The sequence below is a fragment of the Anser anser genome, assembly GCF_964211835.1.
Source record: "Anser anser genome assembly, chromosome: 35".
In the NCBI taxonomy this organism is placed as follows: domain Eukaryota; kingdom Metazoa; phylum Chordata; class Aves; order Anseriformes; family Anatidae; genus Anser; species Anser anser.
In genome coordinates, this window is record NC_139756.1 from 207,964 (window position 1) to 232,245 (window position 24,282).

General features: G+C 71.1%; 3 protein-coding genes across 3 annotated transcripts in view; 1 reads left to right on the forward strand and 2 right to left on the reverse strand.

The window, feature by feature from the left end:
* Window positions 1–1,201, reverse strand: part of OLFM2 (olfactomedin 2) — a 12,291-nt gene extending 11,090 nt beyond the window's left edge. Inside the window, exon 1 of the mRNA XM_083815160.1 lies at window positions 1,003–1,201. Within this exon, the coding sequence (XP_083671286.1) occupies window positions 1,003–1,059 (57 nt within the window). The 5' untranslated portion in view covers window positions 1,060–1,201. The remainder of the gene's footprint in view (window positions 1–1,002) is intronic.
* A 618-nt stretch (window positions 1,202–1,819) lies between these two features.
* COL5A3 (collagen type V alpha 3 chain) lies at window positions 1,820–20,477 on the reverse strand. The gene is given in 68 exon segments (XM_083815163.1): window positions 1,820–2,514; window positions 2,645–2,881; window positions 2,992–3,060; window positions 3,203–3,315; window positions 3,418–3,661; window positions 3,787–3,840; window positions 3,962–3,997; window positions 4,246–4,299; window positions 4,412–4,519; window positions 4,622–4,675; window positions 4,755–4,808; window positions 5,697–5,804; window positions 5,910–5,963; window positions 6,079–6,132; window positions 6,269–6,322; window positions 6,509–6,562; window positions 6,705–6,812; window positions 6,983–7,036; window positions 7,155–7,208; window positions 7,299–7,352; window positions 7,470–7,523; window positions 7,624–7,731; window positions 7,893–7,946; window positions 8,100–8,153; window positions 8,536–8,643; window positions 8,724–8,831; window positions 9,002–9,012; window positions 9,015–9,054; window positions 9,146–9,235; window positions 9,365–9,472; window positions 9,604–9,657; window positions 9,739–9,792; window positions 9,884–9,937; window positions 10,119–10,163; window positions 10,258–10,311; window positions 11,767–11,811; window positions 11,981–12,034; window positions 12,108–12,161; window positions 12,257–12,364; window positions 12,546–12,599; window positions 12,830–12,874; window positions 12,970–13,023; window positions 13,113–13,157; window positions 13,268–13,321; window positions 13,406–13,450; window positions 13,533–13,586; window positions 13,754–13,798; window positions 13,908–13,961; window positions 14,160–14,204; window positions 14,290–14,343; window positions 14,417–14,470; window positions 14,554–14,607; window positions 14,756–14,809; window positions 14,888–14,941; window positions 15,085–15,141; window positions 15,219–15,302; window positions 15,381–15,455; window positions 15,649–15,711; window positions 15,788–15,829; window positions 15,945–15,992; window positions 16,147–16,308; window positions 16,390–16,503; window positions 17,292–17,438; window positions 17,546–17,668; window positions 18,114–18,276; window positions 18,351–18,564; window positions 18,667–18,834; window positions 20,321–20,477. Coding segments are annotated over 68 exon segments (5,313 nt in total). The 5' UTR covers window positions 20,388–20,477; the 3' UTR covers window positions 1,820–2,367.
* A 1,247-nt stretch (window positions 20,478–21,724) lies between these two features.
* Window positions 21,725–23,686, forward strand: RDH8 (retinol dehydrogenase 8). Its single transcript, XM_083815164.1, has 6 exons — window positions 21,725–21,988; window positions 22,475–22,636; window positions 22,722–22,901; window positions 22,975–23,068; window positions 23,155–23,338; window positions 23,423–23,686. The coding sequence occupies exons 1-6, from the start codon at window positions 21,883–21,885 to the stop codon at window positions 23,645–23,647; spliced, it is 951 nt and encodes a 316-aa protein (XP_083671290.1). The 5' UTR covers window positions 21,725–21,882; the 3' UTR covers window positions 23,648–23,686.
* The last annotated feature ends 596 nt before the right edge of the window (window positions 23,687–24,282 follow it).

Consider the following 24,282-nt stretch of genomic DNA (forward strand, 5'->3'; position numbering starts at 1 on the left):
CAAGCCGGGCTCATGCATATTCAACAGGCTGCACAACCTCCGCCGAATATCGAGCAGCTCATAACGAAGCGCCTAATTGCAAAGGCAGGCCCGCCGCCAGGCTCCGGCCACCCCACCCGTGGGCCTGGGGTTATATTTTTTTTTTTGGGGGGGGGGGTGACAGGTAGGGACACCCCGGACCCCCGTTTTTCCAGGAAACCCCGGTCCCTTCGCATGGCACCTTGCGGCGTTCGCGTGCTGAGCTGGGCCAGGGTGGGTCGGAGGGTGCTGGGGGGTGGCACAACGGGGACGCGGGGGACATGGGGACGATTTACAGACCCCCCCCCCCCTCGTGTCCTCGTCCCCTCGGCACGAGGCTGAGCGGCGCGTGGGTGCTGGGACATCAGCGGGGTGATGGCACGTGGTCCCGTGCCACCCCGGGGGACCCGAGCCACCCACGTCCGTCCCCAAACCCCACTGGGGAGCACCCATGGGTGTCACCGCCCCCCGGCCCACCACCCCCGGCTCCATCCCCGGGGGACGCTCACACCCCCATGGGTGTCCCCAAGCTGGGGACAACTGGGGGACCCCCTCCTCGCACCCGGATCCAGGCCGCCGCCGTGTCCCTCGTGCTCGGCGGCCACGTGTGAAGGCGCGTCCCCGCGGAGCCACCCGTCGCCCACGTGGCCCCCGCCTCGTCCCCGCTGCCACCCTACGGGGGGGGGGTCCCAAACCTGGGGATCACCCCGAGGGAGGGGACGCAGCACCGTCCCCGTGTCCCCCCCACGTCCCCGGACCCCCCGAGGGCGGGGAGGGTGGCGGGACGTTGGGGGGGGCGACGCTCGGCACCCACCCCGTGCGCCCCCACACCTTGGGGTGCCCGATGTCGCCTCCCCCCCCCCCCCATCTCCGGGGACACCCCCGGGGGCAGGCGCTGGGGGATTCCCCGGTGCCAAACCGGGCACCCCGAGGACACGGGGCGGGAGGACGGCTCCCGGTTCCCCCCCCCACCACCACCCTTACCTGCATGGCGGGGGACCCGGCGGAGAGCAGCAGGAGGAGGCCGGGGAAGAGGCGCATGGTGCTGGAGGCTCGGACTCCGCCGCTACCGGAGCCTCCGCCGGGGAACCGGGAGCGGAGCCGCGCCCGTTTCAGCGCCGCCGCAGCCGCATCCCCGCGGCCGGGCCCCGCCGCCGCCACCGGCTGCAGCCGCGGCACCGGCCCGGTGCAGGGCTCGGCGCGCCCGGTAGGGGAGGCTGGAGGCACCGGGCCGGGCCGCGCTGGGCGGAACCGAAGCCGTTTGGGCTGGGCGGAACGGCACCGGGACCGGGAGGGGGGCTGCCGCGTGTCCCCGTCCCCCCCTTCCCCAGGGGATGCTCGGGGTGCGGGGGCACCGGGATGCTGCGGGCGGTACCGGGCTGGGGGGGGGGACCCCGGGACACCGGGTGGGCGCTGGAGGGGACACCGGGACACCGGGTGGGCGCTGGGGGGGGACCCCGGGACCCCGGATGGGCGCTGGGGGGGACCCCGGGACAGCGGGTGGGCGCTGGGGGGGGACCCCGGGACACCGGGTGGGCGCTGGGGGGGACCCCGGGACACCGGGTGGGCGCTGGAGGGGGACACCGGGACACCGGGTGGGCGCTGCGCCGCGGCCAGGCTGGAGCCCCCCTTCCACCCCGGGGGGGACAAAGCCTTCCCCGACCCCCCCACCTCCCACCCCGTCCCCCCCAGGGCCACCCGAGGTAAATCCCCCCCCCCCGAAGTGTGTGTGTGGGGGCCCCCCCCTCCCCACCCGCCCCATTTCCGCGGAAATCGGGAAGGATTTGGGGGGGCCGCCGGCTTCCGTACAGTCGGGTTTATCGTACAGTAACGGCACCGGGACCGGCGCCGAGCTTCCCCAGCTCTGCCCCACGGCGAAATGGGGAGACCCCCCCAAAAAAAAAATGGGCAGGGGGCTCCCCCCGCGGGGGACCACGGTAAAATCGGGTCCCGGCTTGGCAAGGGCGCGATGGCACCGGGAGGGGGGCAGCGGATCCGGTGCCCCCCCGCTCCCCGCGGGTTGGGGGTCTCGGTGTCGCCGTGCCGAGGGCACGTCCAGTGCTTCACTAAAGGAGCGTTGTAGCACCACGGGGAGGGGGCTCGAGCCCCCCCTCCCCACAATCTGGGGTGCCCTGCCCCAGCTTTGCCCCCCTCCCGCCTCAAGGAGCCGGCAGTATAAATAAGGGGGGGGGGGGTCCCACGAGGGCAGGAGGGGACGGCGCTGCGGCAGCTCCGAGTCCTGAGAATGCCAGAGCAGAGCCTGGGTCACTGTCCCTGGCGCGGGGGGGGCGGCGTAAGGGGGGCACGGAGACCCCCCCCCCCCTCCCGGCCCGTGTCCGGGGGCCGCGCTCAGCCCACGAAGCAGACGGGGCCCAGCTCGAAGCCGAATTTCTGGTTGGCGTCTCCGAAGTCGGCCACGGCCACGTCCATCAGCGGCAGCCGCTCGACGCGGGACGAGGACACCTCCAGCACCGTCCGCTCCTGGCCGCGGCGTTCCTGCGGGGACGGGGCGGGTCGAGGGGCTGGGAACCCCCCCACCCCCAAAAAAAACCCCAGCAAACGGGGTGCTGGGGGACACGGGGAGGGGGTTGGAGGGCAGGTGGGGGAATTGGTAGGGGGGCCTCACCTGGCAGCCGTCGCGGAGGGCGCGGACGGGGGCGGCCGGGTGGTCGTGGCCCAGCTCCTCGTCGTTGGCCCCGCGGAAGCGCAGGGCGCGGGCGAAGGAGGCGGCGGGGGCGTCGTACCAGGCGGCGGCGTGCTGGCACGTCAGCGTGAAGTTCTGGCGGGCGCTGGCGCTCAGGAGGCGCAGGAAGGTGAGCTGGGGCACGGGCACCGGGTTCCCGTCCGCGTCCACGTAGGAGAACTGCCGGGGGGGGGGGGACGGGACAGCGCGGGGCTGAGACGAGGGGCCAGGGCGACGCCGAGCGCGGGATTCGCCCTCCCCTCGAGGAGCCTTGTGCCCGTGGCTCCTACCTTCTTGCCCCTCCTGAAGGTGCTGTACCACGTCCCCGGCTTCTCCCGGTTCCAGGCAGCCAGGCGGACCTGGGGGCGACAGAGGAGGCGAAGCCTCGAACCCCCGGCCCCGTAGAGCACAGGGAAAAGCGAGCCCCAAAACGCCCCCCCATCTGGTCTCCCAGCTGCCGGGGAGCATTTTCGGACCCCTGTCCTCCCCTCCCGAACTCACGGCCTCGAACTTCTTGTCGGGGAAGAGGCAGGTCTCGCCGCCGGCTGTGAAGTTGCAGAAAACCCTGAAGGCGTCTCGGGAGCAGCCCTGGTTGGGGTCAATCCAGTACTCGCCTGGGGAGGGGGGCAGGAAGGGCAGACGGACGGACGGAGCCGCTCCAGCTCCCTGCTTTTGGCGGCCCCCCCCCCCCGCCCTCCCGCTCCCCGAGCCCTCACCGTCCTGCAGGTGCGGGTGGCAGAGCTGCAGCTCCTTGCAGACGCGCGCGGGGCTCTCGGGGGTGCCCAGGGGCCGCCGCAGCCGCTCGACCTCGGTGCGCAGGGAGCTGAGCGAGGCGTACACCTCCTCCAGCCCCTCGTAGTCCGGGGGGGTGCCCTGCTCGCCCCGAGCCCCCTGGGCTGCCCGCCGGTGCCTCCCGCTCCGGCTCGAGGGCAGCGGCTCGAGCAGCTCAGCCGGGCGGCCCTGGGGAGGGCGCAGAAAAAGGGGTGAGAGCGGATGGGTGTTTGGGGCAAGATGAGGAAGGGGTGGGGGGGGGGGGGCTCGGGAGCAGAGCCCCCCGTTGTCCCTGTGCCCAAAGCATCCCTTACCGGTGGTCCTGGGGGCCCTGGGGGGCCTGTGTCACCTCGGGGACCCAGAGCGCCCTGCAAAAGGAGTCGGCCACACGGCACTCGCTCCCTGCTGCCACCCACCCGGGGGGGGGGGGTCCCATGGGAGCACACGATGGGAGCCCCCTCCCCGTCCCCATCGCTCCCCAGCACTCACCGGCGAGCCTTTGGAGCCCTTCTGGCCCAAGGGACCCTGCGGGGAAGAGAAGAGAGGGGAGCGGCGCGGGCTGGGAGCAGCCCTGGGCATGCAGCGGTCCCACGGCGCTGCCCCCGACCCCCCCCCCACGGGCTCGTGCTCCCCCCTGCCCCTTTCCCATCCTGGGGACAAAGCCCCCCCCGGGGCCTGTAGGGGAGTTAAAGGCAGGCAGGAGAGGCCGGGACGCGCAGGAGGAGGCGCAGAGTAATGCTTGGAGCACCCCAACAGCGCAGGCAAATACTCACCGAGAGCCCGGGGGGGCCGGGGGGGCCGGTGGGGCCGGCGGGGCCAGCCAAACCCTGTGGGGAGTCAGCATCAGCCCCGCGCTCGAGGGGACTGCGCCCTACCTGCGCCTCGTCTCCCCCTCAAGCCGCGCAGCCCTGAAGCTCAGGGGAGACCCCAAACACTCACGGGGTCTCCTTTGGGTCCCGGGGGGCCCTGGATGCCCGGGAGCCCCTGGTCTCCTTTCTCCCCCATCTCCCCCGGCGGTCCGATGAGCCCAATCAAGCCAGCGTGGCCCTGGGGACGAAAGGGACGGTGAGGCAGTCGCCTCCCGAGGAGCAGGGCTTGGAGCCGAGCCCCCCAACACCCGCCCCCCGCCCCCAAAACGACCCGTCCCACCTTATCTCCCTTGTGGCCGGGGTCTCCCTTGAGGCCGGGCAATCCCACGGGGCCCTGCAAGAGGCAAAGGCGGCGTCAACGCTGCCCGCGCCGCTCCCGGCGGGGATGGCAGCGCTCCCTCGCCCCGCCTTACCAGGGGGCCGGGTGGTCCCGCTTGTCCCGGTGCCCCCAGGAGGCCTTGTTCGCCCTGCAAGAGACGCGGTGTGGGGAGAGGGGCACGGGGGTGAGCCCCCATCCCCACCCCAAAACGCCCCTCCGAGCCGCCGTCGCCTCCGGCTGCGGCAGTAGGGGCCGAGGGGACGCCTCCAGGCCATGGTTTCGGGGACGTGTTTGGCCACATGGGAATGTCCCCACTACCCCTGTCCCTGCTGTCCCCATCCCTCCTGTCCCCATCCCTCCCGTCCCCATCCCTCCTGTCCCCATCGCTGTAGCTCACCCCCCGATGTCCCTGTCCCCGCTGTCCCCATCCCCATTGCTCCTGATGCCTCCTGATCGCTCCCCGATGATGTCCCCGTCCCAATGCTCCTGTCCCTGCTGTCCCCATCCCCGTATCCCATCCCTATGCCCCTGTCCCCACTGTCCCCATCCCTCCTGTCCCCATCGCTGTGTCTCATCCCCGATGCCCCTGTCCCCGCTGTCCCCATCCCTGCTGTCCCCATCCCTGTAGCCCATCCCCGATGTCCCCAACTGTCCCCATTCCCATTGTCCCCATCCCCGTATCCCATCCCAATGCTCCTGTCCCTGCTGACCCCATCCCCACTGTCCCCATCCCCATATCCCATCCCTGATTCCCCTGTCCCCACTGTCCCCATCCCCACTGTCCCTGTCCCCGCTGTCCCCATACCCACTGTCCCCATCCCTGTTGCTTATCCCCAATGTCCCCACTGTCCCCAGCCCCACTGTCCCAATCCTTGTAGCCCATCCCCAATGCCCCTGTCCCCGCTGTCCCCATCCCCACTGTCCCCATCCCCGCTGTCCCCGTCCCCGCTGTCCCCGTCCCTGTAGCTCATCCCCAACGTCCCCACTGTCCCCATCCCCATATCCCGTCCCCGCTGTCCCCGTCCCCAGCACTCACCGCAGGGCCAGGGATCCCCCGCAACCCTTCGGAGCCCGGCCGCCCCGGGGGCCCCTGCGCCCCCACGGGTCCCGTCTTCCCAGGCGGCCCCTCGGTGCCGGGCTGACCCTGGGGACAAGGGGGGGGGACACGGAGAGCTGAGGCTCGAGCCTCCCCTTCTGGAGGGGAGTGAGTTTGGGGAGCCCCCGGGGGGGGCCGGGGGGGGCCACCTACCTTGGCACCCTTCTCGCCCTGACGGCCCTCGCGCCCCACGGGCCCCACGGGTCCCTGGAAAAGGAGGGGGGGGGGGACACCGGGAGCTGCGGCTGGCCCCGCTTGCAGCCCCGCTGTGCCCCACGCTGTCCCCCCCCCCCCCCCGTCCTCCTGCTCTTCCCCTACTCACCCTCCGCCCGGGGGGGCCTGGGGGCCCCGGTTCCCCTGACGCGCCTGGCGGACCCTGAAACAAAGCCGGAGGGAGGTCGGGGTGAGGGGAAGAGGCAAAAACGGCCCCAAAGCGGGGACTGGGGGGAGCACGGATGTGCAAGACCCCCGGGGGAGGGGGGTTTAACCCCCCCCGCTGCTGTCCCACTCACCGGCAGGCCGGGGTCTCCACCGTCCCCCTTCTCTCCAACAGCCCCGTCCAGACCCTGCGACACAGGGCAGGGGGAGCATTCGCGCTGCTGCCCCCCCCCGAGCCCCCTCCCTGAGGTTTCGGGATGCCTCGAGGCAGAGCCAGGGGGAGAGAACCGCGGTGTCCCCGCACCCCCAAGCCCAGGGTGGGGACAGCGGGGCGACACCGGGGCACCGCGGGGGGGTGGCCGGTGAAAACTCACCGGTGGGCCGGGGTCTCCGGGGGGGCCGGGATCCCCTGGGAAGCCGATGGGACCCTGGAAAAAGAGGAGGGGAGACGAGAGTGGGGCTGGGGGAGAGCCCCAGAGCTTGGTCGAGCGGGAAAGGGAAGGGGCTCGGTGCCTGCGGGGTGCGCGAGGGCTCGGGGCCGCGTCCCCCGCGTCTCGCTCCTCCGCTTACCAGGTTGCCTTTGGCTCCATCCTCTCCCGGGGGGCCCTTCTTGCCGGGGGGTCCGGCTGCCCCCGACGGCCCCGCGTCTCCCTTCTCCCCCACGTCTCCTTTCACGCCCTGCGGAGGGACGGGGAGCACGTCAGAGCGAGGTTCGGGGCGCTTCGGGCAGGAAAAGGTTCGCCAGGCGCTCTGGCCCTGCTTTCTGCCCCCCCCGTTCGCCGTGCCGTGCCGCATCCTGCCCCCCCCCCACCCCCCCCCCCGGGACACCCCCTTTCTGCAATACTCACGGGTGGGCCAGGCTCCCCAGGGGCTCCGGGGTCCCCGGCTTCACCGGGCTCACCCTACCCGAGAGAAAAGCAAGGAGAGGGACGCTGCTGGGCGCCGGGAGGTGCACGCGGCTCCCCCCACCCCACCGCCCAGACCTCGAGACCCACGTCGCCCTCCCAGCCACGGCTTTACCTTTTCTCCCACGGCTCCCGGCTGTCCCACGCCGCCCGGCATTCCCTGGGGACCCTAAAAGCAAGAGGATGGGGGGGGGGGGGAACCGGTGGCAGCCCAAGTTCCAGCCCTCGCTGAGCTCCCCCCCCCTTGGGCTGCACTCACCTCGGCACCGCTGGGTCCCTGCGGCCCACGGGGTCCTGGCGCTCCAGGGGGTCCCTGTGGGGGGCACAGAGAGGGGTCAGACCCCAAAAAGCAACGGGGGGGGCTGCGTGGGGAGGGACTCGGAACGGGCTGCGGTCCGAGCGACGAGGCCGGGGGGGGGGGGTTCCTCACCATGGGGCCAACGTCTCCGTTTTCGCCCTTTTCGCCTGGGGGGCCTGGCATGCCCTGTGGGAACGGGGGTTAGCCCGGGGTCCCTCGTGTCCCTTGTTCCCAAGCCGTGGTGTCCCCCCTGGCCCAGCAGGCCCCCAGCTGGGGGTCTCCTTACCTGCAGTCCGGGGGGGCCGCTCAGGCCGGGGTGACCCCGCGATCCCTCATCTCCTTTCTGCCCAAACATCCCCTGCTGCCCGCGGCGCCCCGGTTCCCCGTCCGCTCCCTGCCGAGGGACAGGTCGGGGGGTCAGGCCCCCGCGGACCCCGGTGGGGGGGATCCGGGAGGGCAGGGGACGGAGCTGAGCAGGGAGGGGGTGCGGGCAAGCGCTCGGTTGTGGGATCGGGGGAAGAAACGGGGTGGGAAGGGTCCCCAAGAGACACTCACCGCAGGGCCGGGGTGCCCGATGGGTCCCTGGATTCCTGGCGGTCCCGGAGGGCCCTGCGGGGACAGCAGCGCCCACGTGGGGTTCGGGGGAGCCCCCAAACCCTTCTCCCCTCACTCCTCCCACCTCGCCCCGTTCCTGGAGCTGCTCTGCCCCTCCAGGACCCCTCCAGGACCCCTCCAGGGGCAGAGCAGCCCCTCGGCACTCACCGCCTCGCCCTTGTCGCCTTTGCTGCCCTTCTGTCCGGGAAGCCCCATCTCGCCCTGGACAGAGGGACACGGTGACAAACTCCCGTCCCCCCCAACACCTCCCCGTCACCCGCACGAGCCGGGAGCGCTCGCAGCCAGGGAAAGCTGCCACGGCCGGGGAAGCAGGGCCAAGGAAAATCCCAGCACCAGGGAAACCCGCCACCACCTGCGAGGCGGTGCCAAGGAAGCCTGCCAGCGCCGCCAGCCTGCTGCCACCCGGGGACGTCCCCGCTCCCGGGAAGCCACAAACCCATCGGGGAGGTCCCCAGAGCCCGGGACGCGTCCCCAGCGCTCGTCCCAGGGCCCCCCCCCCCCTCCCCGTGATATCAACAGCAAAACGTGGAAAAAAAAAAGCACTGCTGGAGGTGCTGAGCTGCATCCCCCTCCCGCGACTCACCTTGTCCCCATCCTCTCCAGCGGGGCCGGGGGGACCGGGGGGCCCCGGCAGCCCCAGGGGGCCCTGGATCCCGTCGTGCCCGGCCGGACCCGTGGGACCCCGCTCGCCCTGCGGGGAGGAAGGGGAAGGGCTGAGGGAGCTGCCCCACACCTCCCGCCTCGCCCCCTCCCGCGCCCCGCTGCACCTACCGGGGACCCCTTCTCGCCCAGGGGGCCGGGGGGGCCCTGTGCCCCCCCACGGCCGGGCAGGCCGATGCCTCCCGCAGCCCCCGTGGGGCCTCGCTCGCCGGGGGAACCCTGGGGAGAAGAGGGAGGCAGGGGTGGAGGGAGAAAGGCTCAGCAGCCTTCCTCTTCCTCAGAGACCCCTTCCTCTTCATCACCGAAGCAAAACTGCTCCCCGAAGAGCGTACGAGGGGAGCCCCAAAGCTCGTGACGAACCCCCCCCCCCCCAAAGGCTTTGTACTCACCGTGGGCCCGGGGGGCCGGGGGGGCCTTCGCCACCCTTTAGGCCGGGAGGACCCTGCGGGAGGGCGGGGGAGTTAGGAAGGAGCCCGCTCCCCTCTCCCGGGGGGGCCGTATCGGGCTGTGCCCGCGCCTGGGGCGCCGCTCACCGTCTCTCCGGGTGCCCCCCGCGTGCCGGGAAAGCCGTGGACGCCCGGGGGGCCGCTCTTACCGGCGACGCCAGCCGGGCCGGGGTCTCCCTGCGAGGGGGACGGGAGGAGCAGAGGGCTTTGCTCTGTCCCCAGAGAGCCGGGGGAGAGCCTTCGAGCCCCCCCCCCGGAGCTCACAGAGGGGGTGGGCGTGCGGACCCCCCCAGGCCCCGCTCCTACCTTGGCTCCTTCTCGGCCAGCAGCCCCAGGCAGCCCCTGCTCCCCGGGGGGGCCAGGAGGGCCTGGGTGCCCCCTCTCGCCCACCGGCCCCGTTTCGCCCAATTTACCCTGCGGGCAGAAAGCAGGGTGAGCATTTTTTTTAATTTTTTTTTTGGGGGGGGGGGGGGGGAAGGGGGGGGTCTCCCCATCCCTCCGGGCTCGCTCCCGCACAAAGCTCTGCCGATTTTCCCCCCCCTCACCTGGGGTCCCACCACCCCCGTGGGGCCGGGGGGGCCGGTTTTGCCGTGAAATCCCTGCGGAGGAGAAAGGAGAGGGGGTTAACGCTGGGTTTGGCCAGCTGTCCCCTACGGGGGCAGGGGGTGCGGGGGTCTCACCGGCTCGCCGCGCTGCCCCGGGTGTCCCGGCAAGCCGTCCTTCCCGGCGGGGCCCTAGACGGGAGCATGGGGTTGTGGGGGGGTGGGGGGAGGACAAGGGACGCGCCAACCCCGCTCCTCTCCCCACGCTGCCCCCCCCACTTACAGGGGGCCCTTTGGTGCCCGGGAAGCCGTGGGGACCCTGCGGACCTTGAGGGCCCTGTGGGAAGAAGGGAAAACGTCGGCGGCGGCGGCGGCACTGGAGCTTCCCCCACGGCTCTGCGGTGCCCTCCCCAAGCCTGGTGCCCCGTCACCCCCCCCGCGCTCGGCCCCCCGTTCCTTCCCGGGGTGCCTTCGCAGGGGTGCACCCCGTGGCTGTGCACCGCCCGCCCCGTCTTTACCTTCTCTCCCACCACGCCGGGGGCCCCGTCGTGGCCGGGATCTCCCTGGGGAGACAGAAGCAGGCTGAGGGTGGCGGCTGGGGGGGGGGGGGGGGGACAGCGGGGACGAGGAGGACCCCGAAACCAGGCTCCCACCAACCTTTGGGCCGGGTTTCCCCGTGGGGCCGGGCAGCCCTCGCTCCCCCGGCAGGCCCTGCGGGGAGGCAAAGAGTCGGCGTGAGGAGCCGTGGGGCTGGGAGCGGGGCAGGGGACAGGGGACGGGAGGGGGACGGCACACGGCTGTCCCCAGGGCAGCTCCCGTAGGACGCAGATGGAAGTTTGGGGCTGGCTGCTGTGGGAATTGAGAGCCCCCCCCCCCCAATCCTAATTGCCATGGGACGCAGGTGGGACGCAGGGCATGCGGCTGCGGGGTAGGGCAGGACCCAAGGATGGCCCTAGGATGGGTGCCGTGGGCTACAACCGGCCTCGGGATGGTCGTCACGGGGTATAATTGGCCCGGGGATGGCTGCTGTAGGATACAATCGGTCCTGGGGTGCTGGCTGTGGGGTACAACCGGCCCCGTGATGGTCATTGTGGGGTACAACCGGCCCCGTGATGGTCATTGTGGGATAAAACCATCCCCACGATGGTCTCTGTGGGATACAACGGGCCCCATGATGGTCACTGTGGGATAAAACCGACCCCACGACGGTCACTATGGGATATAACCAACCCCACAATGGTCACTGTGGGATATAACCGGCCCCACGATGGTCACTATGGGATAAAACCATCCCCACGATGGTCACTGTGGGATACAACCGGCCCCACGATGGTCACTATGGGATAAAACCAGTCCCACAATGGTCACTGTGGGATATAACCAGCCCCATGATGGTCACTGTGGGATATAACCGGCCCTGTGATGGTCACTGTGGGATAAAACCATCCCCACGATGGTCACTATGGGATATAACCGACCCCACGATGGTCACTGTGGGATATAACCGGCCCCACGGTGGTCACTGTGGGATACAACCGGCCCCGTGATGGTCCCTGTGGGATATAACCGGCCCCGTGATGGTCCCTGTGGGATACAACCGGCCCCGTGATGGTCCCTGTGGGATACAACCGGCCCCGTGATGGTCACTGTGGGATATAACCGGCCCCACGATGGTCACTGTGGGATAAAACCATCCCCACGATGGTCACTATGGGATATAACCGGCCCCACGATGGTCACTGTGGGATACAACCAGCCCCACGATGGTCACTGTGGGATAAAACCAGTCCCACAATGGTCACTATGGGATATAACCGGCTCCACGGTGGTCACTATGGGATAAAACCAGTCCCACGATGGTCACTATGGGATATAACCGGCCCCACGATGGTCACTATGGGATAAAACCAGTCCCACAATGGTCACTATGGGATATAACCAGCCCCACGATGGTCACTATGGGATAAAACCAGTCCCACAATGGTCCCTATGGGATATAACCGACCCCACGATGGTCCCTGTGGGATACAACCGGCCCCGTGACGGTCCCTGTGGGGTACGAGCGGCCCCACTGGGCTTCCCGACAGCACCCAGGGCGATCCCCATCACGGCACCCGGGGCGATCCCCATCACCCCCAGCTCGGGGCCGGGGCTGCGGCCGCTCACCGGGGGCCCTCGCTGTCCCGTCTGCCCGGCCTGGCCAGCCTTGCCCTGTGGGGAGAGACGAGGTGTGTGGGGACGGCAGCGCACGGGGTGGCCCCCCCGAGCTTCCCGGGGAGGGGGGGGCAGAGCGTGCGTGGCCACGAGGGGGTGGCCCAGAAGGACGCGGGGGACGGGGAACGTCCCAGCGGGGCGGTCTGGCGTGACGTAGGGGACTCACCCTCTTGCCTTTCTCTCCTGCCAGCCCCACGGGACCCGGGAAGCCGGCGGATCCCTAAGGACAGAGAGCGCAGGTCACAACCCGGGGCACCTGGGGACACCCCAAATGCCACCCCCCTTTTACTCACCTTGGGGCCCTGGCGCCCGGGGTAGCCCGGGAGGCCCGGCACCCCCAGCTTGCCCTGCAAAGGAGAGAGCGGAGCCGAGCCGTGGGCTACGGGAGGGGGGGCGTGGGGACACGGGGACGGGGCCGTGGGGACATGGGGACGGCGCTCACCTTCTCGCCCGCGGGGCCAGCAGCGCCCGGCTCCCCCATGGGACCCGTCTGTCCCTTCAGCCCCTCGGGGCCATCCTCGCCGCGGGGACCCAGCGAGCCCTGGTCGCCCTGAAGGCAAGGCAAAGGTGCAGGGAGCACGCTGCCGGCGGGACGGGTCGTCCCCCCCCGCCCCGAGTTGTCTCCCCCTGGCTCCATCCCTCCCCGTATGACCCCAAATCCTGCAGCCCCGTGGGGCTTCCCCATGCAGCCCTGAGGAGGAGAACACCCCCCCCCCCAGCACCCCGCTTACCCTGTCGCCTTTGGGACCCATGTCCCCCTTGAAGCCAGGGAATCCGTCTTCACCCTGAAGGGAGCGGCACGTTTTGGGGGGGGGGGGGGGCTGGGGCTGCGGATGGGGCCGCGGTGTGGGGCCGAGCCCCAAATCCCAATGCAGAGGGGCTGCCTCCAGCCGCAGCCCTGACCCCCCAACCCCAGGACTATCACAGGGCAGGGACGAGTGCCCCCCAAAACCAGGGGCTGCCACGGGACAAAGACCCCCACCCCCTGCTGTCCCCTCGCCACCGCACCCCTTACCTTCTCCCCTTTGCTGCCCTTCAGGCCCCGCACCCCAAAAGCTCCCTGCAGAGACAAAAAGGGGTCGGAAGGAGGACCCCAGCCTGGGGGACACCCCCTGGCCCCCACGCAGCGCGTGGTGGAGGGGGATGTGGGCTTACCTTCACCCCACGGGGTCCTGGATAGCCGACGGGACCTGGGGCACCCACAGGACCCTGGGGACAGACGGAGCATCAGCAAAAAAAAAAACAGAGGAGACCCCACGGCCGTGCCTGGGACACGGGGTTGGGGATGGTCCCCTTACCTGGAGGCCCTTCTCTCCGGCCGGCCCTTCTCGGCCAGGGTGACCCTGCGGGGACGCCCCAAAAATGAGCCCCAAGCCGGGGAGGTGACGCCGTCCCCGTTGTCCCCTCGGTGCTGGGGACCAGCGCGACCCCAAAGCCCCTCGCCGGTACTCACCGGGGGCCCGTCGGCCCCAGCCACCCCTTGGATTCCTGGCTTCCCCGGCGGGCCCTGGGCGAGAGGAGGACGTGTGGGGGACGCGGTGGGACCTCAGCTGGGGCCCCCCCACCTCGCCCGCGCTGGCACCAGACTCACCTTGTCCCCTGGCAGCCCGACGGGGCCCTGGGGGCCGGGCAGACCCTGCGAGAGAACAGTGGGGTGCTGAGAAGGGACCCCCAGCCCCGCGGGGACACCCCACTGCCCCCCCATCACAGCCACGTACCTGCGGACCGGGGTTTCCTTGCTGTCCCGGGGGGCCAGGCTCCCCTTGGATTCCCTTGGGGGGGGGGGGGGGGCGCAGAGGAAATCCATCAGCACTGCCCAAAACCTGCAGGCACCCTCCCGTGCCTCCCCTCCCTTGGGGCATCGCAGCCTGTCGCCGCTTAATTCGGGGTGGGGGCTCCCAGCAGGGCACCCCCCCCCCCTCCCCCCGCTGACACCCACCACGTTGCCCTTGGGTCCCGGCGCGCCGTCGATGCCGCTGGCACCCTGCAGGGGAAGGAGGGAGCCTCAGGGCGCTGCACCCAAAGGCGACGCCGCAGAAGAAGCCCCTCGGCACAAGGTAGGGACAGACGGACATACGGACACTGCCCCTTACCGGTGGTCCCGGGGGGCCGGGGGAGCCGCGGGAGCCGATGAGCCCTCGCATGCCCTAGGGCCAAGGACAGAGGTGTTATAGCAGGGGGCCCTATATTTGCACCAGGAGCCCAAATCTCCCCTCCAAAACGCTGCGGGGAGGAATCCCACGGGCCGAAGCCCCTCAAGCGTGGGTGTCCTGGCTCTTCGTGCCCCCCCCCCCAGCTCCTGGGGCTGGGGGAGAACCGAGGCCAGGCCCCCCACGGATACTCACGGGTTCCCCCGGTTGCCCCCGCGGTCCCGGCAAGCCATCCGAGCCCTGGAAGGGACAGAGAGGAGCTGAGCGCGTCCTGCCCACGCCACCGGGGGCCTGATCCTTCCCCAGCTCTCCCCACGCTCCTCACCCTGGCGCCTTTCTCCCCGGGGTTGCCCGCTGGTCCCGGCTTCCCCACGTCACCCTACGGGACAGAGGAGGTGAGGGGACAACGGGACGGGCGGTGGCCGGAGGGGACGCGGCGCGGCGGCGCTTACCCTGTGGCCCTTCTCCCCCGGCAGCCCCGGCAAGCCATCGAAGCCCCGGTCACCCTGCGGGGCGCAAGGGGCAGGATGAGCCCACGTCCCCGTCCCCCTCAGCAAAGGGGACGCGGGCGTCCTGGCACCCCGAGCACCTTGGGTCCGGTGTCCCCCGGGAGACCCCTGGCACCATCTGCTCCAGCGCGGCCCTGCAAGAGGAAGCGAAGGGGTAAGGAAGGGGCGAAAGGCTCCGTGCCCCCTGGGGCGAGGGGCAGTCGGTGGCACCTTTGGCTGCGCGTGACAGCAGGGCAAGACGTTTTGGGGGGGGGGGCTGAAATCAAAACCCACAGCGCTTACCCGTCTGCCCAGCTTCCCCGGTGGTCCCGGTGGTCCCTGCAGTCCCCGGGGACCCTGACGGAGAAGAGGCAGAGGTGTCAGAGCAGAGGAAGGCTTCCAACGACCCCTGGACCCAAACCTTACGAGACTCACCCGCGGCCCCATGTCCCCTGCGTCCCCTTTCAGGCCCGGGTGTCCGGGCAGACCCTAGAAAAACAGGAGAGCGTGGAGCCCCCGCCATGAGGGTCTGCTGAGGTGCCCAAAAACCCCGGTGCGAGGTGTCTTGGTGGGGTGGGCACCCCGGGGGGGGGGGGGGGGCCCGCAGCAGCTCCCACGCCAGCAGCACTCACCAGCGGACCCGGACGGCCGGTGAGCCCCATGGGGCCGGGGGGGCCCTTCATGGCAAGCTGGGGGGAGAAAAGAGGAGAGGGGTGAGGCGGGAGCGGGGAGGCTGAGCCGCTGGGGTGGGCGCGGGGGTCCTCACCTTCGCCTGCTGCAGGATCGCCTGGGCTTGGGCTTCTTGGAAGGAGACGGTGGGGCCCTTGAGGGAGTCTCCGCCAAACTGGAACTGGGAGAGGAGCGGAGTGAGGGCAGGGGGGAGCCACCTGCCCCCAGCCCCACGTCCCCGCGCCGCCCCAGCACCTACCGGCAGCATGATCATGGTCCCGGCCGGGCCGCGGATCCCGTCGGCTCCTGGCAGCCCCGGCCGTCCCGCGGGGCCCTGTCGGGGCGGGGGGGGAAGCGGGGGGGTGCTCATCACCATCACGCCAGCAGAAGCCGGGCTGTCAGGTCAGGGCCTGCAGCTCCAGCGCCCCGCGCGCCCCGGCATGCAGCGGCACGGCCGCCGAGACGCCTGCGGCCCCACAGCCGGCCCCGGTGCGGGGCAGCTCTCCCTCCCCCTGTCTGCTCCATACCTGCTCTCCGGGGTCCCCGGGCAGCCCTGGGAGCCCCGGTGGTCCCAGGGGTCCCGTTTCCCCCTGCGGAGGACACGGAGGTGTGTTAATGCTTGGGCCTCTGCAAGCCCTCCCCGCTGCAGCACCCCCTGCTCCTTACCGCAGGGCCCGGGGGTCCCGGCGGCCCCTCAAATCGCCGATCCTAAAAGAGATGGGAGTGAGCGCGGCGCGTCCCTGCGCCCTGTCCTGCGAGCCACCAGCCACGGGTGGCTTGCAGCAGGGCGCCACGCGTCCCCGAGCGGCCGTACCCCACTCACCGGCTCCACGACGGCCGGCTCGCCCTTGTCCCCCTTCAGGCTGGGCTCCTGCGGGACGCAGCGCGGCGCCGCGGTGAGGGGACGCGGCCGCGAGCTCGGGGCAGAGCTCCGAACCGCCTGCACGGCCCCCGGACCCCATACCGTGGCCCCAGCTCGTCCGGCCGTGGCTGGAGGGGGTCCCGGTCCTCGTCCCCAGCGTTACCTGGGGAGCCCGGATCACCGTCTCCTCCCGCTCGGCCGGGCCGAACCGCTCCGGGCTCGCAGGGTCCCCGTCGTAGTAGTCCTCGTAGCCTGGCAGCTCCGCGCTGGCAGCCCCAGCGGCTCCGTCCTCCCCGGATTCCAGCACGAGCTCCTCGCCAGCATCCTGAGGGACAGGGGGAGACGCTGGGGATGCACAGACGTTGGGGATCCCCCTGCCCGCTGCTGCTCCCAGCCTCGGCGGTACCTCGAAGGGGTCGGTGCGGTTCAGGGCGACGCTCACGGTGGTGGCCAGGCTGGAGGTGACCGGCGGCGGGGAGCCGTCCTCCAGAGACGGCGGCGTCGGCGTGGGCGCGCTGGCCTTGGGCGATGCGGAAAGGGCGCGGGGTGAGGATCCCAGCGCTACAGCAGAGGGAGGCGCTGGCCCGCGACCCTCACGGGGTCCCGCAGCGACGCCGCGATTTCGGGGTGTCCCCACCCCGCCGCAGCCCAGCTTTTGGACGCCGGAGCCGTTGGGGAGGATGCACCGGCACCCAGGGGAAGGCGAGGCAGGGCTGGGCAGCCGGGGCTGCCGTTCCCCCGCACGTCGGGGCCGCACAGCCCCTGGCTCGGAGCAGCACCTGGAGCACGGCCACCCCTCGCCGGGGCTCTCCCTCCCGGCCAAGGCTGAGTCATCGGCAGGAGGGACCACGGCCCTTGGCCAGCGTACGGCCTCCAGCTGCAGCCCTGACCCACTTCCAGAGCCAAGGGAGGACGAAGGCGAAGAGGGGGCTGCCCCCAGGGGACCCCCAGCGGGTCCTGGGACGAGGCCAGGAGCCGTGGGGACGGCTCAGCCCCAGGTGCGATCGGGACCGGCGTCCTTGCAGGCGCGGGGAGGAGCCGGCACGGACATCACGTCCAACAGACCCAAAGGTCTGGCTCCGCCGGGGCCAGCGCTGCCGGAGCCGGCCCGTTTTGCCCCAAATTGCACAAAGACGAGGCGGGGAAGCTGCTCTGGATGCAAGGGGCTGCGTGCAGCACGGCGCGAGCACCGTGCCGAGGCACGGCCGGCTCGGAGACGCATCCGGGTCCCTCGGGCCCCGCACACCGCTCCGTATTTAAACCAGATTCGGGGCTCGGCTGCTCCCCCGGGTTGGTCACCCTCACTACCTGGTTGGCCACGGCAGAGGGCTCGGAGGCCTCGTGCTGCTCCTGCAGCTCCTTGTTCCTCCTCTTCTTGCCTTTCCCCTTGCGCTTGCCTTTCCCCTTGCCCTTCTTGCCCTTCCTACGCGGGGCGGCGCTGGGCTCCGGGCCGCTCTGCAAGGGGCAGCGCAGAGAAAAACGTGGGCGTCGGGGGGCATCGGCAGGAGGGGAGCTCCCGAGGGTCCCCCCCGACCTTTCGCCGTCCCTGGTCGGGTGCCTACCTCCTCCGGGAAGGGGGCCAGGAGCGGGTAGAGCAGGGGCTGGTCGCAGGCCGGCATGTAGAGCTGGCAGTAGGAGTGGGCGGCCGCGGGGTCCGGCACGATCAGCAGCTGCTGGATGTCGCCCTGCGGCGAAGGAGAGGGTGAAGGGGGTGGAAGGTAGGGGGGAGGGTTGGTTTTTTTTATTATTTTTTTTATTCCCCCTCCCAGGACGCCCCGGATGCGTGCCCTGTCCCTGGACAGCTCGGGACAGCCAGCACGGACACCCCCTTGGCCCCGGCTGCAGGCACAAGGGGGGGCGAGCAGACAAAGGCACCCTTGTCTGCTCCCCAGGGGGAAAAATAAGCGGGGGGGGACACCAGCTCCAGTCGCCTCGCTGCCTCAAAGCGTCCTCTTTGCCCGTGGCCCCTGACATTTGCAGCAGGCAGGAATGCAAGGAGGGGAACGGGGACAGCGAGCAGCCCCCAGCAGAAGCGACCGCAGCTCGCAGGTTCACCCCGTTTCCCTGCACCCCGCCGCCGTGACAGCTGGGATGACGGCACAGGGATTTTTTTGGGGGGGGGGGACTCACCTCGAACACCTCCTCATCCAGCAGGCGCGCCCCGAAAAGCGTCACCCCCTCGGTGCTGACGACGGGCCGGGGTCCTCGCTCCAGCGGCAGCGTGGCGAGGAGGTGGCAGTCCACCAGCAGGGACACGTTGGTGCCCTCCACGGCCAGCGCCACGCGGTGCCACCTGCGGGGAGACGGGGCCGGGTTGGGGAGGAAGGGGCAGGATCCGGCTCCCCCCCCCGCGGCTCTGACGCTCACCTGCCGTCGGCCAGGTTCACCTTGCGGAAAACCGGGTAGCGTTCGGGGGCCGGGTGCCCGTCCTGGTCCTCGTAGAGGAAAACGGGCGAGCGCCCGACCTCCACCCCCAGCTGCTGCACGCCGCGCTCGTCGTAGACGGAGAGCAGGAAGGCTTGGCCGCCGCGCCGGGCACGCACCGTGGCCAGGATGGAGAAATCCTCGGGGAAGGAGGAATCTGCAGCAGGGGAGGAACCGGGGGGGGGGGGGTGTGGGGGGCGCCCTAGGGATGCTCGCTGCCCCCGGAGCGTCCCCCCCCCCCCAAAAAAAAGGGTCGTACCGGGGAAGAGCTGCCTGGTGGGCGCGCTGAGCTGCGTGCGGTTGTCCACGCGGAAGGCGAAGTCGGGGTCCTCGGTGCCGGGGCGCCGCGTGCAGATCCCGGCGGTGACGGCGACGCCTTCCCGGCCGTCCTTCATGCCCAGCGTCTGCAGCACGTCCACGGGCACGGCTGCGGGGCGAGAAGAGAACCCCCGAGGGTTTTCCGGGGAACCCCCCCCCCGCCCCCGACATCGGTGCTTTTAGCCGGGGACCTCCGCCGCGTCCCCATCCCCCTGCCTGCGTCCTGCCAAAGCGGGGCCGGTGCCAGGCAGCTGTGTGGGCCCAAGGTCCGGTCCGCGGCCGCCAGATTCCTCCGGCGCATTCCTCCGCCCCCGCGGCACGGGAGCACCCCAAGGGGCGGGAGACCCCCCCCTTTTCCTCTCCACCACCCCCCCACCCCGTGAGCGCCCCGCTTGGCTGGGCGACGAGGGCAGGAAGCAGGAGCCGGGCGTGCTGAGGGTTAATCCCGGCCCGGCCAGGTGTGTGTTTGTGGGGGGGGGGGACAGACGTGGGATTTGGGGTGGGGGGGTGAACGCATCCACATCAGACAGCACCGGGCCCCCCGCCCCGGGCGGCAGATGCACGGAGAAGCCTGTCCGGGCAAGCTGGGGAAGGGGAATCGGGTGCAGGAAGGGGGTGGGGGGTGGGGGGGGGGATAATTCCTCCTGGGGCTCCCCACGCTGTGCCCCCCCCCCCCCCCCAGCCCATCTGGGGCACCCTAAGTGACAGCGGGGACACGGCCGGGGCTGGGAACGGGCTGACCCCGCCGCGGCCGTGCCGAATCTCAGGCCCTCCTGACCCCGGCACATGGGTCCGGTTTCCTGCCCGTGCTCCCCGGGGAGGGTTCGTGGCGTGCCGGGACCCCCCCCCCCCACCACCACCAGGCCGGGACCCCCCCCCCCCCCAAAACACCACCACCACCACCCCCCCTTTCCCGGCACAGCAGTCGTGGGTGGCCCCGCAGCGGCCGTACCGGCCCGGCCCCGCGGATGCCTGGCCTGGGTGTTTTGGGGTGCGGGCGTGGGAAAGCCAAAGGTCAATCCCCGTTATTCACACCCTGGGGGGGGGCTCCCCAAAATGCCCCCCCCCCCCCCCGCCCCAACAGCCCCCCGAGTGACCCGGCTTCGTGTCCCAAACCACGCACCGTGGAGGGGACACGGGTGTCTCTGGGGACACCAGGTCCCTTGGGCTGCAGGGGGGGGAGCCTTAACCAGGGTGGGGGGCACCCCCTAATTGGGGGGGGGGGGGGCACCCTTAACCCTGGGGGCACGACCCCCACGCGGTGACCCCCCCCCAGCACTCACCGCTCCCTCGCCCAGCCCAGGGGGACCCCAGCAGCCACCTCCCGGCGGGCGCCCCCCAAAAACGGGTGCTTGCCCCCCCCCGGGGGACACTCCCCCCCCCCTCCCCACCCCTGTCCGTGGTGCTGAAGGCACCGGGACCCCCCCCCCCCAAAACCCCAAGGGGGGGGTCCCCCACGCGTGACCACGGGAGAAGGGGTGGGGGGCGCGGAGCAGGGGACACGCGTGGGCGTGGGGAACCCCCCCCCCAAAAAAAAAACCTCCCCCCCCCGGGTTTCCCACGTCGTGCCCCCCCCCCCCCGCGCCGTGCGGTACCTGCGGTGGCCGCGGGCAGCAGGGCGAGGAGGGCGAGGAGGGCGGCGGGGCGCGGGGGGGGCTCCATGCCCCCGGTCCCGGAGCTCCCAGCTCGGCCCTGCCGCCGCCGTGCCGAGCCCAGCGGGGCGGGGGGAACCCCGGCCCGCCCCGCGCCCCCGCCTCCAGCCCGGCCCGGCCCCCGGGCGGAGCCCCCCCCCGGTTAATTTAACCCCCCCCTCCCGGTCCGGGAGCACGGCCCCAAAAACGGGGCTGGGGGGTGCGAGATGCCACGGGCGGGTTTGGGGCACGCAAAACCCCACATGAGGAGGTTTGGGGGCGCAGGACCCCCCCCCGGAGCAGGTTTGGGGGTACAAGACCCCCCCCACAGGCAGGTTTAGAGGAGCACGGCCCCCACCCCGCTCCCAGCCCCAGGGGCAGGTTTGGGGGCACGCAAAACCCCACATGAGGTTTCAGGGTGCAGGACTGCCCTTCATGGGTAGGTTTTGGGGTGCAGGACCCCCCCCCGGGGAAGATTTGGGGGTGCAAGACGCCCCCCCACAGGCAGGTTTAGAGGAGCACGGCCCCCATCCCGCTCCCAGCCCCAGGGGCAGGTTTGGGGGCACACAAAACCCCACATGAGGAGGTTTGGGGGTGCAAGACCCACCCCCCGGGGCAGATTTGGGGGTACAAGACCCCCCCCACAGGCAGGTTTAGGGGTGCACCCCCTTCCTCCCTGCCAGGTTTGGGGGTGCAGAGCCCCCCATCCTACTTCTGACCGCATGGGGAGGTTTAGGGGTTCAAAAAAAACCCCACAAAAGGGCAGGTTCGGGGGTGCAAGACACCCCCCACAGCCAGCTTTGGGGGTGCACGCCCCCCCCCCCCAAAAAACGGCCAGGTTTAGGGGTGCAAGACCCCCACCCGCTTCCATCCCCCCAGCGAGGACAACAGGATTGGGAACACCCAGCCCCAAAACCCCACTGCCAGCCCCGCAGCAAAGCCGTCAGGTTTTGGGGTACACAGCCCCCCCCCCACGGTGCTCCCAGCCCCATGACAAAGCCCGGGGGGGGGAGTTAAAGAGGGGGGGGGGGATTTGGGGGCGCCCAGCCCCACACCGCAGCTGCCGCTCGCCCGTGCTGGCCCCCGGGGCCCGGCTGGCCGCAGCCACCCCATTGCCTCATCGCCTGAGTCACGGCGCCTCGGCCCCGCTGACCCGTTTTCCCATTTCCTGGCAAATATTTACCGCCGTCTCTGCAGTAACGGGGCCCCCCCCGGACGCCCCCCGTCCCCGCAGCCGAGCCCCCAACCCCGCGGGCACCTTGTCGCAGCGCCCCTAAACCGCTCGGGAGGGGGGTGGGGGGCTGCGGGGTTCCCCCCACCAGCGCCGCGGGGCGCAGCGTGGGCGCCTCGCTGTAGGGCCGCAGCGAGGCATGCCCCGTTTGGGGGTTTTTCGGGGGGCTGCTGGGCAGGGGACGGGGGCTGCGGGTGGTGGGACCCCGCTATGGGCTCGGGGCGGCTGATCCCGCCGCCACGTGACGCCGGGTCCTGATCTCATAAGAGCCTTTGGACTCGAGGCCAGCGCAGCCATGGCCGGCCCCGCGCCCCGCACCGTCCTCGTCACCGGCTGCTCCTCCGGCATCGGCCTGGCCGTGGCCGTGAGGCTGGCGCAGGACCCCCAGCGCCGCTTCCAGGGTGAGGAGGGGGGACCCTCGGCCCTGGAAATCCTTTGGGGTCGGGAGGGTGAAGGGTTTGGGGTCCCTCCCAGCTGCGCTCACCCCCAGCAGGGCACCCTTGGGGTTTCTTCCTCTCCGTAGCCCCCCCCCAAAAATTTAACGCCCCGGCGCGCAGCCCCCTTCGCCGAGGTGTCCCCCCCCACGTGCCTGGGGACGCGAGGACACGGGGATGGGGACGGGGACAGCACCTGCGGCGCACACCGCGCTTGGGGCCGGTGTTCGCAGCACCCGAGCGGACCCACGCGCGGTTCCCCGCACCCTGTCCTCAGCCCCGTGCCGCCCGCTTGCCGCGTCCCCCTCGCCTCGTGCGCCCCATCGCCGACCCCCACGGCGGGGATTAGTCCCCGGGGGAGGATTAAAGGCCACGTTACCAAAGCAGCTTAGGGAGAAAGGCCGCCCGGGTTTCGCTCTCCAACCCTCGGCCCCGTAACGGGGCTCCCCGCAGTCATCGCCACCATGCGGGACCTGGGGAAGAAGGAGAAGCTGGAGGAGGCGGCGGGGCCGGCGCTGGGCAAGACGCTGAGCATCCAGCGCCTCGACGTCTGCAGCGACAGCTCGGTGGCCGAGTGCCTGAGCAGCATCCCCGGGGGACGGGTGGACGTGCTGGGTGAGCTTGGCGGGGCCGGGGGGCACGGGGAAGCGGGGCCGGGGGGGACTCTGAGACCCCCCCCCCCCTCCCCGTGACGCCGCAGTGAACAACGCCGGCGTGGGGCGCGTGGGCCCCGTGGAGAGCATCAGCGTGGAGGAGATGAAGCGCGTCTTCGAGACCAACTTCTTCGGGGCGGTGAGGATGATCAAGGCCGTCCTGCCCGACATGAAGCGGCGCCGGAGCGGCCACATCGTGGTGGTCAGCAGCGTCATGGGGCTGCAGGGTGAGGCCTCGAAGAGGGTGGTTTTTTTTTGGGGGGGGGGGCTTCGCCCACCCCAGCCCCTCTCTTCCCTCAGGGATCGTCTTCAACGACGTCTACGCCGCCTCCAAGTTCGCCGTGGAGGGGTTTTGCGAGAGCTTGGCCGTGCAGCTGCTGCAGTTCAACGTCTTGTGAGCATGAGGGGACGTGTGTGTGTGGGGGGGGATCGGGGGGGACCCAGCATGGCCCCCCACCTGAGCTCCCCACGGCCCCGCAGCGTCTCCATGGTGGAGCCGGGCCCCGTCAACACGGACTTCGAGCTGAAGCTGATGGAGGAGGTGTCGCGATCCGAGTTCCCCGGCGCCGACGAGGCCACGGTGCGCTACTTCAAGGACGTCTACCTGCCGGCCTCGCACGAGATCTTCACCACGCTGGGGCAGAGCCCGGCGGCCGTGGCCGAGGTGCGAGGCGGGGATAACGAGGTGGGGGGGGGACACGACGCGGGGCCGTGCCTTCGAGACGCCGTTTCGAGGCTCCGTCCGCAGGCCATCGTGAGCGTCGTCGGGGCGCAGCGCCCGGCGTTCCGCACGCAGACCAACAGCCTCTACACGCCGCTGGTGGCCCTCAAGTACGCCGACCCCTCGGGGGACCTGTCGGTGCGCACCTACCACCGCCTCCTCTTCCACTACGGGACCCTCTTCCACCTCAGCATGGCGGCGCTGCGGTGCCTCACCTGCGGCTGCTTCCGTCGCAGGATCGCCCCGCTCTGAGCGCGGGCGGCGTCTTGCTGGGGAAGGGCTGGGGGGGGGGGAGGGAAGGGAGGGTCTCGGTCCAACGGCGGAACCCCCCCCTTTGTGGGGATGGGGTTGGGGACGTGGTGGGGGCGCTGCCCTGAGCACCTCGGCTGCGGGCAGCGGGATAAATGGACGGTAGAGGGATGGGGGTCCTGCGGGGCTGGGCACCCTGAGGTGTGGGGAGGAGGTCGGGGAGGCTCGGGGGGCAGCGAGGAGCTGGGGAAGGGGCTTGGGGACCGGTGGGGGGAGATTTGGGGGGGGCTCGAAGGGTTAGAGGGGGCTTGGGGGGGGGACCTGGAGGTATTGGGGTGCATTGGGGCATTTATGTGGGTTTTCGGGTGTTTTGGGGGCAGCTCTGAAGGGCTTTAGGAGGTTCAGGGAGCCCTAGGAGGACCCTGGGGGGTCTCTGGTTTTTTTTTTGGGGGGGGCTTTGGGGGGTTTTAGGGGTGTTGCAGAGCCCTGAGGGGGAATGGGGGGTGGGGGGTGGATACCCCTGAGGGGGCTCTGGGGGTGTTGGGTGTTTGGGGTAGTGCCAGGGGGAGGCCTGAGGGGGCTCGAGGGGGAGATTGGGGGGTCCTGAAGGGGCTCTGGAGGGTTTTTGGGGTGTTCTG

Bases quoted from the DNA above. Each gene is read 5' to 3' on its own strand.
- RDH8 (XM_083815164.1), top strand. From the start codon at position 21,883: ATGGCCGGCCCCGCGCCCCGCACCGTCCTCGTCACCGGCTGCTCCTCC. The intron at 22,637-22,721 runs GTGAGCTTGGCG...GTGACGCCGCAG, and splicing joins GGGACGGGTGGACGTGCTGG to TGAACAACGCCGGCGTGGGG. The intron at 22,902-22,974 runs GTGAGGCCTCGA...CTCTTCCCTCAG, and splicing joins CAGCGTCATGGGGCTGCAGG to GGATCGTCTTCAACGACGTC.